We start from the raw sequence: 14,646 nt of genomic DNA on the forward strand, positions 1-14,646 counted from the left end.
TGGTACTACTGTACTTTCATTAAAGCAATCGTACTATCAAATTCACAGAAACTCTGTCTGAATACATTGCTATTTTTAATGGGTTCAGTTGACTATTTAATCTGCAATTTCCTATGACCTGTATCCCAAACACACACCATGTGAAACTGCACGTGGGCAACTGTGCACTCAGTGGGTATGGACTAGTTATATTAAATTCATAAGGATTTTTTTATTCCAATTCTTCGTAATTTTTTTAAACAAATCATGTATACTTATTAGCCTTGTTTTTTTTAAAAAAAATTCAGTGTTTTCTTCCTCCCTGACACTTGACCATTGCTCCGTCAGCCCTTTGGTTGTTTTTAACTGCAGGACGAGGCTGTTTAAGGCTCTGACTGTGTTCAGGTTTTTACTGTGCCTTTATCCTGGGAGAAGTTTATATCTGCTCTAAACTTTAAAAGCAACAATTTCATTTGTACCTCTTTTCCACCACAATTTGCACGTGTACATGTTTTTTTTTTAAACACGGGTAAACCTGCTAAACATAGTTGATAGACTTCTTTCCTATTGCCAGTAGGCCAGAGCTGTGTACACGGCTCTGCAGCAGATGAGTACGCCTCTGTGTGTGTGTGTGTGTTTTTTTTTTAATTGTTTATGGTGTGTCACATTCAGTGTCACGGACAGGCTGGAGAACAGGTCAACAGAAGAGAGGAGCATGGCGGCCTGTGAAAACTTTATGGTGGTTACTTATTTTTTTATATTTATTTTACTTGTCTGTCTTTCTAACTTGGTGCAAACTAATTTGGAACGATGTTTAAGCGCTACTTGGGCGGAAATGGACAGTATTTTGTGGTGGCTCATCATTACATCTTGCCAGGATAGGGGCTTAAATTAATGCATTCACCAAGGTGTTGTGTTCCCAACGATGCCGATCAGAGCCAGAGGCAATAAATACCCATGACTACTGCGGACTTATTTGACCTGGGTGTGAATGCAGATTAAAACCTTTCCCATTGCGGGCCGTCGGTGGCTTAGTGGTAGAGCAGGCACCCCATGCACAAGGCTGTTGCTGCAGCGGTCCAGGTTCGACTCCAGCATGTGGCCCTTTGCTGCATGTCACTCCCTCTCTCTCACTTGTCTGTACTATCAATTAAAGGCAAAATGTCCCAAAAAATATCTTAAAAAAAAAACAACAACTTTCCCATTGCACCAAAAAGCCAGATGTTAGCAGGTGTTAACGGGTCAGGACCCCCAGGTTGGTAACCAGTGTGCTAAGGTAATGAAAACACAATGACACAATTGATTATAAATGAATGAAAACATAGTTATGAATATTATATACCATTTCTACAAGTAGATGCCCCTGAATCCTACAAACTGGACCTTTAAAAGCACACGTAACACACAGACACATGCACACAGATATCTACAACATACATGGAAACTCAGTCTAAAAGTGACAGATGTTTTTATCATTATGGATATTATTGTATTATTTCCTATTTGTGCAGTTACTGTATTCATCAGACTCCGTGTGTGTGTGTGTGTGTGTGTGTGTGTGTGTGTGTGTGTGTGTGTGTGTGTGTGATTGTCAGTCAGCCTTTAATCTGTCTGACAGTAGATGTTCTCAACATACACTTCTAGTCTGTTTCAGATTGTGTAACACCAGCATCACCTACAGGACACAGACGGGAACAGTGAAGTTTCTCAGTCTTATTTGTGCCTTTCTCACGTGCTGTCTCAGAAACTCACTTTATTTTTAACATTTTGGTCACTTTGTCGACGAACACTGAACAAAAGTAAACAATTAAAGTAACTTGTTGCATTATATATTCAATTAATTTTGGTAATTTGATCCCATTTGGCAAAACCAGCTGCTCAAACCTGCTCTATTTGTCAGTCAAGGTGTGTGATGACACATGAAATATGACTCTCTACTGTCTGCACAGTTCCTTACAAAACCAGTCACACATTACATGTATTTCTGGGGATCTGGGTGTCACTGCTGTCGTTTCTATAGATTATCAGACTCTGATGCTAATTTGACTTCCTTTGAGATGTTCTGTTAAGCTCCTCGCAGTGTTAAACCTTCCACGGTTCTGTTCACACTTGTGAGAGTGACTGAAATGGACTGAGTCAGGACATATTTGGCACTGAGGAAATATGAGAACGACGATGACTGGACACAGAGCAAGTGTAAAAATATTAATTTCACTGTCATCCTTACGTGGTTTAATGAGTCAGAGGCATTTGCAATTCTGCAATGTTTATTTCTACCAGCACTGTAATTCTGAACTATGGATTACATTCATAATTTATTTCTGTCATCAGCTGTTATTCTTAAGTAAGACTCAATCATACTGAAGGGACAGGAGTCTTTACAGATATGTAGGTAAATCTTTACCTGAAATTTGGCCTTCGCTTTCATTCATTCATTCATTTTCCGTAACTGCTAGCCCTGTTTGGGGTCTCGGGGCCTGGAGCCTATCCCAGCTGACATTGGGCGAGAGGCAGGGTACACCCTGGACAGGTCACCAGACTATCACAGGGCTGACACATAGAGACAGACAACCATTCACACTCACATTCACACCTACGGACAATTTAGAGTCACCAATTAACCTGCATGTCTTTGGACTGTGGGAGGAAGCTGGAGTACCTGGAGAAAACCCACACTGACACAGGGAGAACATGCAAACTCTGCACCCTGGGTTGGAACCAGGAACCCTCTTGCTGTGAAGTGACAATGCTAACCACCTGTATAATCACCTGAAAATAAAAAATCATAATGTTTCGTTACCTTAGAAAGAGCCATTTATATAGGGAGCAGGTCCTCGTCCATGGAGATCACCATGTTGCACCACCATAGTTCTACACTAGCTCAGAACAGGCAATCAAACACTGGCTCTAGATAGGGCCATCTTCATTTTCACATGAGCCACCAGCCTCGCCGTAATGAACAGCATCAGAAAACATGGTCCCTTTGTCTTGAAGAGGAACAGACCTCTGCTGATAATTCAGCTCCCGGTTAAAACCTCCTGAATGCCTGGATCTTCAGAGAAAAAAAGTGAGCACATTAGCAGGTGCTGGGTTGGTGCTAACAGCCGGTCTGGGACGAGACAAACAGCATCCAAGAAACACTGATTTATAACGTGAAACTGCTTTATTCAGTGTTGTTACCAGTTTAAGCACCTGGTTTTGGAGATGAGGAGATCTCTGAGGATAATTCAGCTCCCTGTTAAAACAGTCTGAACAATGAACACTGAAGGAATCCTACCCGGGACATGACTGGGCACATGGCAGAAGTTTCAGCTGGTTGCAATCTGCAATCCTCTCTGCTTGAAGCCACTAAATCCTACACACTGCTCCTTTAAGCACTAAAGAAGTTATAAAACATAATTTAACAAAATTGCAGAGGTGTTTTTATCAACATGTGCAACTGATCCTATAATAAGAAGACAGGTCATTTCTAAATAAGAGGAATGATTTCATATTACAGGTAGATGATTCCAGCCAGAGGGAGTTTTAAACTTGATAACTACAGGAGAAAGGAACCATAAACTACATTTCACTGAGAACATGTTGTATGATTTTATGTGACAAATACAGTGAACTGATTGATTGAACTGATTAAACTCTTTTAAATACTTAGATTAATAGAAATGTATAAAATAAAAAATAAACTGTAGCCACTGTTGCTGCCATCTTGGGAGAAGTTTCATACATTGTGTGATGATGAGTAAAGAAAGGAGCCAAGAACAAATCTGCACAGTCCGTTATAAACTATACTGAGAGGTGGAAGATTAGTTTTGGATGCAGCCTGATAAGCAACACCAGCATAATTGGTAATTGGTAAAATGAGGTGATGCAAGTTTCTTCTAACACTCACTGAAAAGCAGTTTCTAGATCAGTAAAGAATACCATTACAGAGGTTTATTTTCTTCACATTATAATTAATATGGCATTGAAATGAATGGTTGAGTCAAGCCAAAGGCCCAGGGGTCTCATTATGAAACTGTGTAGGATCCATTCTGAAAATGTATGTACAGACAAAAGCCAAAAAATAGCTCCCATCAGGCTTCCACCTCACCATCTGCATCACCAATTTCCCTTTTCCAAAATGTTCATGAGCATGGGTCAAAGTTTCTCCCATCAAGTCTGTTTTTATTGATCCCAGCTTTTCTGTGGGAAGTGGCGTACACCTCTTTCAGGCCTCGTTTTGTGCGTACACAATGTTTATAAATGAGACTCCAGGTATTCAGTGTGTTCAGCTGTTTGTTGTGGCGTATCACTGCATCAGTTGGAAAATGGTTTTCTGTTAAAAAGTTAACAGTAGTGAAAGAAGAGAGTCCCTAAACTAACCTGAAGATGAAGTTCAAACTGTGGCTTTCTATCACCATCCAGTGGCAGGACTGTGCACAACCACTGAAAAACACAGAGAGGATGGAATTAAAGCTAAAGGATGTGAGTGAGGATATTTGGATGATGTTTTGTTCTGCTGAAACAACTCATATTCATCCGTTCACACTATGCACACGATCACATCTGTCTACAAACGGTGTATGAATTTAGCAACTCACCAGCACTGTAGATGCCCCTGCTGGATCTCCTGCACCGCAGCGTTTCAGAAGCAGTCAGGATCAGACACACAGAGGCATTGTGAACTAAATACACAAATTAGAGCAGAGCTGCACAATGTTAGATAAATAATGCATGCAGAGAGCGCATACAAGGCTGCACAGTCCTCATACATTTTTAAACTGCATCTGGATTTGCACCTGCATAAAAAAACCCACATTATTAGACAGTTGTGTGCCAGATATGTTTTTCATCCAAGAAAGTGCAGCAGGAAAACAGGATAATGCAAAAGCATGGTGGGGATTTTATGGGCTGATTTCAGTATTATAAGATAAAGTACATTTAAATTTTGCTACTTTTAAAAAGTGGTGGCAGAAACTCAGATATTTAAAAGTAGTAATACTACAGTGAAGGGGTGGCAGTCATCAGTGGCCCATGATATGATCTTATCATGATACTTAAGCAACGACAACATTACTGCAGTTTTAAATGTTTTGTGATATGCTGAATATTGCAATAATACATATTGTGACATACTGAGATTTATTACCTTTTATCAACTGATAATTATGTCCCCAAAGCAAAACTTGCCCATTAGCTCACCTGGAAGAGCAGGCACCCCATGTATAGAGGTTTTGTCCCTGCCACAGTGACCATGGGTTCAGTTACAACCTACGGCCCTTTGCTGCATGTCACCCCCCCCCCTCTCTACCCCCTTCACACTAAAACAACTGTCCTGTCAATTAAAGGCAAAAAAGCCCCAAAAATATNCTCCGGCCCTTGCTGCATGTCACCCCCCCCCCTCTCTACCCCCTTCACACTAAAACAACTGTCCTGTCAATTAAAGGCAAAAAAGCCCCAAAAATATCTATTAAAAAAGTGTCAACATTTGTTTATCTCACTTTGGTCATTTTTATTGCAGCAAACTGTATTTGATGGACTGAAAAAGCAGCTGATGTTATCACTCTACTTGGCTACCAAAGGTTAAATATGTATTTGCAATATTAATAATAGATCACAATACCATGCGTATTGATTTTCTGATTCCCCCCACCCCTACTATAGCATAGAAATACTCTGTTACAAGTAAAAGTCCTGTATTCAAAATCTTACATCAGTCAAAGTACAAAAGTATCAGCATTAACGTATCAAAAGCAGAAGTACTTATTATGCACAATGGCCCATTTAATAATAATCTATATCATATTGTATTATTGAATTGTAACTACTAATGCATTTATGTGTTCATCACTTTAATATTGCAGCTGGTAGAGGTGGATCTCCTCTTAAATAATTTATATACTTCATCTGGTGGGCAGCTTATGAATTCACCTCCAGGGATCTTTAAAGTTTTGTCTCAGTCTATAATATCACATCATAATAGGCTAGTTATTGATTCTGTTTTCTATTATTAATCTGAATATGCAAAATAACCAGTAACTAAATTTATCAGATAAATGTAGTGGAGTATAAAGTACAATATTTGTCTCTTGGATGTGGTGGAGTAGAAGTCTAACGAAGCAGAAAATAAAAATTCTCAGGTAAAGTACAGGTAGCTCTAAACCATACTGAAGTACAGTAGGGGTGTAAATGAAGTGTTGGGGAAGGAACTTAAAAAACTGTGCAAGCGACCAATTACTTCACACTGGCAGAAGTTAAACTACAGCAAAGCTTCCCTCAGGAGGAATCTAGTTTGATTTAACAAAGCTACAAAAAAAGTACTTTGTAAAATAAATGATCAAATTGACCGTGATCATGTGATATGAAATGATGCCAACAAAGAATACCACTCAATTTATTGCAAAGAGTTCCCACTTGTTCACAGGTCATACATGAAACTGTCACCTCTATAATACAGGTTTAATAATAATAATATCTAATATACTCTTTTGTGTTTAATATATCTCATACATTGTCTCCTTGTGCACAGTGCACACTTGAGTGTGGCTCAGACAACTTTTTTATTTGACAGACAAACAAACAAACAATGAATAAATAAAAGAAATACCTCACTCTTCATGAGAAAGTGCAGGAATATCAGCTTGGTTTTGTAGATAATGTCAATCAGTCAGACACCTGCCTGCAGAAACTAGAGTCCAGGTGGGGCTGCACCAGGCAGGATTACTCAGTTAGCCAGGTAACTTCTAAAATAGCGTGAAATAACTTCTCTGAACATTTGTTAATGAATAGCAATATTCAATACTTATGACTAATTGACACCAAATATATTGATGTTCAGTTTTACAAATTCTGCCTGACGAATATAATGAAATAAATACAAATATAGATAAATAAAATTTTTAAAAATCATTCCTTTTCTTTTATGGCCCAAAACTGTTGAGTAGTTAACTATACAAAAATAATAATAATATAATAGGCATAGGCAATATGTATTTATTTATTTAGGTCTATTCTCATGGTCTTGTGTTCCTGTTGTCTGAGCTGATCCATATACTCTGAATCTCTGAACTGAGTGTGAAACACCCTCTCCATCTCTGGCCATGGGGCACAATCCCCGGTTGATTGATCTGATATCAGCACGTAGCGGCTCCTCATTGGATGTGACTGTGACTGAGTGAGGAGGGAGGACAGGGAGAGGCTGGACGAAACCATTCATCCGGCCAGTACTCCCACTGAAATCTGTGAAGATTAATGAGCATTCCTGAGCATCTAGATTCGGATTTCAAAGCGGATTATGGGCGTGTATGTGAATTAGGTGGTACGGTTACAAATCTGGGTAATTTAGGATCGGATTAGCCTCTAAATCACGCGGTCATCGGCGCTGAATCCCCCCACATCCACATCCCTGCGCGTAAACAGCCAAACAGGCGGTCGGGATGCGGGGATGATTTTTGATGACGCTGCAATGGGCACCTGCGAAGATACCGAAATTCAAACAATAATGAGGATCCGATTTGATTTCAGGTTGGTGTAGTAGTCGTCTTCTTCTTTTTTTTTTTTTTTTTTGTTGACGTCATTTGACCATGATTTTCCTGCGGAGGCTCGCGCAGCTGACGGTGCTGCTGATCCAGAGCGGATGGTGGGGGGTCGCGCCGAGCCCCACCGATGAGGGAGCACTCAGGGCCGGGCACGGGGAGCACGGAGAGCCGGGACATCAGGAGCCTCACAAGGACTCCTACAGCACCTTCGCCTCCGAGTTCCTGGAGTCCAGATATCTGTCTGATGACGGTAAGGCTCTAATGCGTCTTGGTGGATATGGCTCAAATGTCATGCGTAATAAACAAACTTATAACACACAAGCTTAAAGCGGTAGAATTAAACAGAAACTGCAAACTGAACATATGCTGTTTATTTGTTCTTGCATCCAACCTGTCTGCACCATGCAGGGCCTTTCAGCACCCAGGCCAGCTCCCTGGTGATTGCTGCCCACCCCCTCTTCCTCACACACACACACACACACACACACACACACACACACACACACACACAGAGTGCAGATGGCCCGCCTCCCCCTGCTTGGCCCTTTGACTGTCTTGAAACCAAGCACCAATTGTTTTTGTGTGGAACCAACAGAGTGCTGATTTTGCATCTTGCAGGTTACCCATTCCCCACCGCCCCACCAGTGGATCCCTTCGCCAAGATCAAAGTCAGCGACTGTGGAGTAACCAAAGGCTGCATAAGGTTAGAGAAGGACGCATCTTTTGGCAGCTGCCACTTCCTGAAACAGGAGCAGTGCAGCTGTGCTCCCCGGGGCTGCTTTATCCTAGATGCTGTGGCCTGACTTCAGAGAGCTGGAGCTAAACACAGACTTCTCCTCTGAGTCTTTACTCTCTGAAACCTGGCTGTAATTCATTTAACAAGTGTCCAAGTTTGGTCTTTGTGTCATCATGATATTCTGAATATTGTGAAGCGTCTCAGCTGAGATCTGTTTCTCTGCAGTGCCTTTACAGTGAAAGTATTCATGTGTCTGTGCACAGATATGGGAAGCCAGGGTGTGATGCAGAGACGTGTGACTACTTTCTGAGTTATCGGCGCATCGGGACAGATGTGGAGTACGAGATGAGTGCAGACACAGATGGCTGGGTGGCCGTAGGTTTCTCCTCTGACAAGAAAATGGTGAGCAGCTGCACAACAACACCACTGACTGTTGAGACTTTGTGAAGGGGAAACTTTGGTATCTTTGAACCTGGACCTTATCTTCCTGGCACAACATCATTTTGCCAAGTCGGACATGCTCCTGGATCAACAATGCAATCAACCAATCACAGCCCTCTGACATCATCAGTGTGCTGCTCCTGTGCTTCCTTCAAAGTTCCTTTGTGCTTCTTCAAATCTAAGCTAGTTTTCCAATTTGAAGTTAGTACAATTGAATAAAAACTGTGTAAGCCACTGCAGGGTTTGCAAGTTAGCTTGCTAACTAGGTTGGCTATGCTAACAAGTAGGCTTTCCAATAGGCTTAAATGTTAATGAGTTAACGTGCTAAGTAGGTAGGCTATGCTAATTGGAAAGCTTGCCACTAGGCTAAAATATTATTCAATAGTGCCATAGTTTGGTCTTTATGTTATCACGATACTCAGAATGATAACTGCAAAATGACATTATCCTTCCTCTTAATGTTAATGAACAATATTTTAGTTTTTTGCTAAGCTTACTTGTTAGCATAGCCAACCTAATTAGCAAGCTAACTCGCTAACCCTGCAGTAGCTTACATGGTTTTTGGTCAGTGTTACTGAGGATTTTGTTTAATTGTACTAACTTCAAATTGGAAAACTATCTTAGCTCTGAAGAAGCCAGTGTTGCCAGATTTCGTGAGACAAATAAGCAACCAGACCTGTGAAAACAAGCCCAAAACAAGCAACTTTTTCTACGGAGCCCCCCTAGGTTCCGGGGAGAGAAAAATCAATAAACTGGGTGCACAGTTTTACAATCCGTGGGGACGGATTTTAAATTGTGGGTACAGATTGTCAATTTACATCCATGTGGACAGATAAGTAAACTGTGCGCAGTTTTGCAAAACTGTACCCACGGTACACAGTTTATTTATTTTTCTCCCCCCTGAGCTTCAGGACAATGACCACAAGAGGGAGTTAAACCACCTTTTAACATTATTTAACATTAGAAAACAGATGGGATATCAAATAAAGACTGATGTACCAAGTACATTATATACACAGTTGAATCCATTCTTTTACTCCTTTCTCTTTCTCCCAGTCTTTGTTATATTTCTTCCCGTATTTCGCCCACTTTGTCCCGGGCATTGTTCCTCAAAAACTTTCCTACAGTCCACCATCAGTCACGCTTATTCTCATTTAAATGTCACTGACGTTTTCCTAACCAGAAAAAAACACATTACCCTGCTCTGCCTCTGACTGGCTAGTACTCGTTGCCATCAGGGTCAGAGCCAATTAGAAGCAGGATGCGGGTGGGAAAAAACTTCAGAGCCAATTAGAAGCAGGATGCGGGTGGGAAAAAACTCGGTGTATCGGTCTTTGTCAGTCACGTGTCCTAACTGGCAGACACGCCCCCAGACGCCATTTTGGTAAAGGGAAAGGGGAGGGACAGAGGGAACAGGCAAGACAAACTATCCTACGTTTAAATAACATATCGAAAATATCTGCTTGACAACTTATTATGGAGCTGGGAACAAGCCCAAATGAGCAACTACACTTTAGAAACAAGCCCAAAAAAAAACCGTGACCCGCGACTACCAATATTTGTAAGCGACTTTACAGAAAAACAAGCCCAAAGTCGCTTATAATAAGCGGACTTGGCAACACTGAAAGAAGCACAAAGGAATTTTAAAAGAAGCACAGGAGCAGCACACTGATGATGTCAGAGGGCTGTGATTGGTTGATTGCAGTGTTGGTCCTGGAATGCCATGTTGTGATATTTTCCTGTGTGTTTGTGACTAAATGTCTCAGTATTGACAGAGACTGCTGCAGCCACAGCAGCGAAACAAGCTGCAATGTAATCCCTGCTGGCAATTGTGCATCGTTGATTTATATAGGGAGTAAGGGACCCTACAGGGAACTCATTTTCTTTACCTTTTGCTGATCCAGTCTGTTTCTGTAAGTCTTGCCAGAGAAGTCTCACTCTGAAATCTCAGACTTTTCACATTGTAGAAATCAGCTAAATATTCAGCCATGACATTGAAAACCTTTTACTCTAACTTATCAAACTCTACCTGGCATTCCTCTCTCCAGCTCTCAGTAATGTTTCCACTGTCATTTTTCCTGCAACAAGTCACCTCTCGTGAACGACGAGACTTCTCCTTGAGTGACACTTGGTAACAATAACAAACAGACCTGCCGAAGGTACAAGAACATGTTAATTTCTCTGTAGGGTCTTTTCTGTAATGTTGTAAACACCTCCTATAACAATCTGAGTCTGCCAGTGCAAAACAGAAACAAACTATTTTAATGGAAGTGAACTGACGATGCACAGTTGCCTGTAGGGGTTACATTGTGACTGGTTTTGCCGTTGCGGATGCAGTGGTCTCTCTCAATACTGAACCAATTTCAAAAATAGCTCCACCTTTTAGTACCAGATCTGTGTGCTAGGTACCCCAACAGAGGGGGGACCAAAAATGGGAATGGTACGGAACGTTTCCATTGGTACCATCTACAACTTTTCATAGTGGAAACGGAAAAAAAGCGTACTGAACTGAACTGTACCAGGGCTTTAGATACAAAAACATGGGAAAATATAGTCCAGTTTGGAAAATACAAAAGCCTGCCTTTACCCTGTGTCTTGTTTGGAGCAGCACAACACATATTTGTGTTTTAATTTTATTTATTGCATCAGACCGTGCCACTGTAAATGTATAGTCCATAATCTAATTTATGCACAGTACAGGAAGACTTTTAATGATAAATACAGCATTCACGTTTTTGCAAGTTGTAATTCTGCAGCATCTACACTCTTGGTAAAGGCGAGACAAATATGAGGGCTTACAATTAAAGCCAGGACACAAAAATATCAACTTTTTCTCATCTTCTGTGGTCGGGACATTTATGTGTGTGTTCCCCCCACAGTGCTCAGGTGAGGTCGGGACTTTGTAAAAAGGTTTTGATCAGGTGCCAGACCATAAGCAGAAGGCCTCCACTGGACACAGTGCTGAAAAAATACTGAAGTAGTGAGGCGAAACACCAAACGAGAGTGAATCTGGGGTTGGCTTTTGATTTCACTTTCACTGGCGAATGTGTTTATTAACAGTAACCACGACAGGGAGGCAGAGGAGAGACCCACACACCAATGTAACTGGGCTAGAAAGTCACAAAAAGGTCCACAGGCTGAGATCAATGCAAAAATAGTCAATTTATTTAAGACATTTGTGCACAAAAAAGGGTGCTCAAAGTGCAAAAAATTATAATAAAAGTTAAAATAAACACAAGAAGTTTGTGCTCTAGAGAAAGGATCAGCACTCAGTAAATAACCTCCTAAGCCCTATGATGAGCTATTATGGCAATGCTTAACTATACAGACCAGTGAGCAGTGATAACTAACATGTCTTTGGGGTCATCAGGTGTAAACCTCCTTTCACCAGTGTTTCGTCTAGTTGGTCCTACGACATCTCCAGGAGGCTAGACAGTGAAGTTGGTCCTACGACATCTCCAGGAGGCTAGACAGTGATCTCTGGCGTCCCAGAGACACTCCCCTAATTCCAGGTCTCACTACTCCCCGCACCAACCCAACAACCTCCTTTACCTTACTTACACATGGCTTTCTCAGCCCAAACAGCACTGCCACCTTCAACAAACCCAGGCTCCGTTTATGCGAGCTCCAGGTAGTGACTGTGCTGATACTACCTTTCCTAGCACATTCACCATACTCTATTTCACATGCTACATATCATATTTCCAATATAAGCTAAAGTTAAAGGAGATAGAGAAGATAAACGCACAGGATCAGGATAAAAATAGCATAAAAATAGCAGCAAATGTTTCAGACCTTTACTATCATCAGTGCTCAGGAAACGAAACATTTGCTGCTTTTATCCACTCTATCATTTTTGCTGTCCTCTCTTGTTTGTCTATTGTACCGACGCACCCAAGACAAACTTTTTTGTAGCCCTAAGTAGGCACAGTTTCACAGCAGCCCTGACACGTTGCAGCATAAACAGTAACCAACAATCCTGCATAGTATACCTTTAAACATTTAGAGAATCAGTTGTAGCGTCAAAACATGTCTCTTGTCTCGTTTAGCTTCAGTCTCACTTTGTGACAGTTCTGTGGCAGGAAACTCGGGGGCAGACTGCACGTGCATGAACAATAATAGCATCTGTCCTAATTAGATTTTGAATCAGAGTCAAGTTTTTTTTTTTTCAAGAAATAAAGCTCTTCATTCCTTCCTGTTTCCTCAGGGAGGAGACGATGTCATGGGCTGTGTCCATGACGATAACGGACGTGTACGGATTCATCACTTCTACAATGTCGGCCAGTGGGCAAAGGAAATAAAGAGGAACCCTGCGAGAGACGAGGAGGGCATTTTTGAGAACAACCGGGTGACCTGCCGCTTCAAACGGCCGTTATACGTCCCCAGAGAGGAAACACTTGTGGACTTACACCTGTCGTGGTATTACCTGTTTGCATGGGGACCTGCCATACAAGGTGACTGATCGAGCTCCAGCATCAAGCAAACTGTCTGTCTTTATCTTTCGTGACGTTTAACATCGTCTTTGCTTTTCCAACAGGTTCCATCACGAGGCATGACATTGACAGTCCGCCTGTCAGCGACCACATGATCAGCATCTATAAGTACGAGGACATCTTCATGCCTTCTACAGCCTACCAGACCTTCAACTCTCCCCTCTGCTTACTGCTCATAGTCGCCCTCACCTTCTACTTACTAATGGGAACGCCATAATGAAGCACAGCGGAGCACGTAGAGGGGAAAATGCGGGAAGAGAAGTAGCAATAAAAAATAAAGTTGTCTGAGCCGCACTCAAGTGTGCACTTTGCACAAGGAAACACTGTATTAGATATATTAAACACAATAGAGTATATATTCATCGCTCTGAACTCATACAGAGGATTCTGGCAAATTATTAAACCTGTATTATAGAGGTGACGTGTACTGGTGTCAGTACAAAACAAGAGGTCTGATAAGGGTAATGTTTTAGTATAAATAAGCCAATTATTTTCAGTATTTATGATCGCTTCCAAATACTTTAAAATATGTGGACTGCACATAACGACAAATATATCTGAAAAGTCTTGAAAATACTGCATGCTCTGGAGAACCTGGAAATTATTTAAACCCCGCTGTTCACTGCTGATGATGAGGGACTGTCACATAATATGGTTTTCAGGGTTTTAGGTTACCGTGCAAAAGATTTTCATAGACTTTCTCCTTATGGTTGACACTCATAATAACGTGGCTCGGCTCACTTCTCCCTACTTTCCTTTCACGACTTTTTCCCCTTTCCTCAACCACAGTAGCTGTTGGGTTTATCAGTACTGTGGCACTGTGACTGAACAGACAGAGAGAGACTGCTACATGAGTTAATGTTGTAAGCAATAACACACTGAAGAGGAGCAAACTGTGGACTGGAGAACAGTTTGCTTGGACATGGACTTTTATTTCCCCAGGCTGTTATTGTAGCCTTTTGATCTGTACATGGTTGTGTTTATAATCAATAAACCTGTGAAGATATGACAGAATACACAAGATAGTGCAGATTATGCTGTGGTTGAAGTGACAGCTCCGTCAGTCAAACAGAATAAGGCCGTAGGAGATGATTTTTAGGACCATAGCTCCCGCTGAGGACACTGATCTCATGTTCTCTGTATGTTGAGAGTGCATGAATGTTAGCAGCCTGCTAACTTTAGATTTTGTTGGAAATCAGGTCTGGTAACAGTCTTCCAGGGTAACAATCAGTGTCTACCCCAACTTACATTTGAAAAACTGTGAACATAAATAAATAAATGTATGAGAATGTTAAAAAACTAAATTTAAATTTTGGTCTCACCTCCAACAGTGGCCTTTTTTAGGTGTAGTTTGGGGTTCAGTGTGTAGGCTATAGAGGGATGTAATGGCAGAAATGGAATATAATACAATGTTTTCTTTAGTGTGTAACGACCTGAAAAAAAGAATCGTTGTGTTTTTGTTACATTGGAATGACTCATT

The 14,646-nt window shown here is 41.2% G+C and overlaps 1 protein-coding gene across 1 annotated transcript; it reads left to right on the top strand.

Moving 5' to 3' along the window:
- The first annotated feature begins 7,133 nt into the window (after positions 1-7,133).
- LOC126391448 (DOMON domain-containing protein FRRS1L) lies at positions 7,134-14,191 on the top strand. Its single transcript, XM_050046228.1, has 6 exons — positions 7,134-7,482; positions 7,559-7,746; positions 8,115-8,199; positions 8,496-8,634; positions 12,881-13,127; positions 13,211-14,191. The coding sequence occupies exons 1-6, from the start codon at positions 7,403-7,405 to the stop codon at positions 13,381-13,383; spliced, it is 912 nt and encodes a 303-aa protein (XP_049902185.1). The 5' UTR covers positions 7,134-7,402; the 3' UTR covers positions 13,384-14,191.
- The last annotated feature ends 455 nt before the right edge of the window (positions 14,192-14,646 follow it).

The sequence above is a fragment of the Epinephelus moara genome, chromosome 6 (genome assembly GCF_006386435.1).
Source record: "Epinephelus moara isolate mb chromosome 6, YSFRI_EMoa_1.0, whole genome shotgun sequence".
Taxonomy (NCBI): Eukaryota; Metazoa; Chordata; class Actinopteri; order Perciformes; family Serranidae; genus Epinephelus; species Epinephelus moara.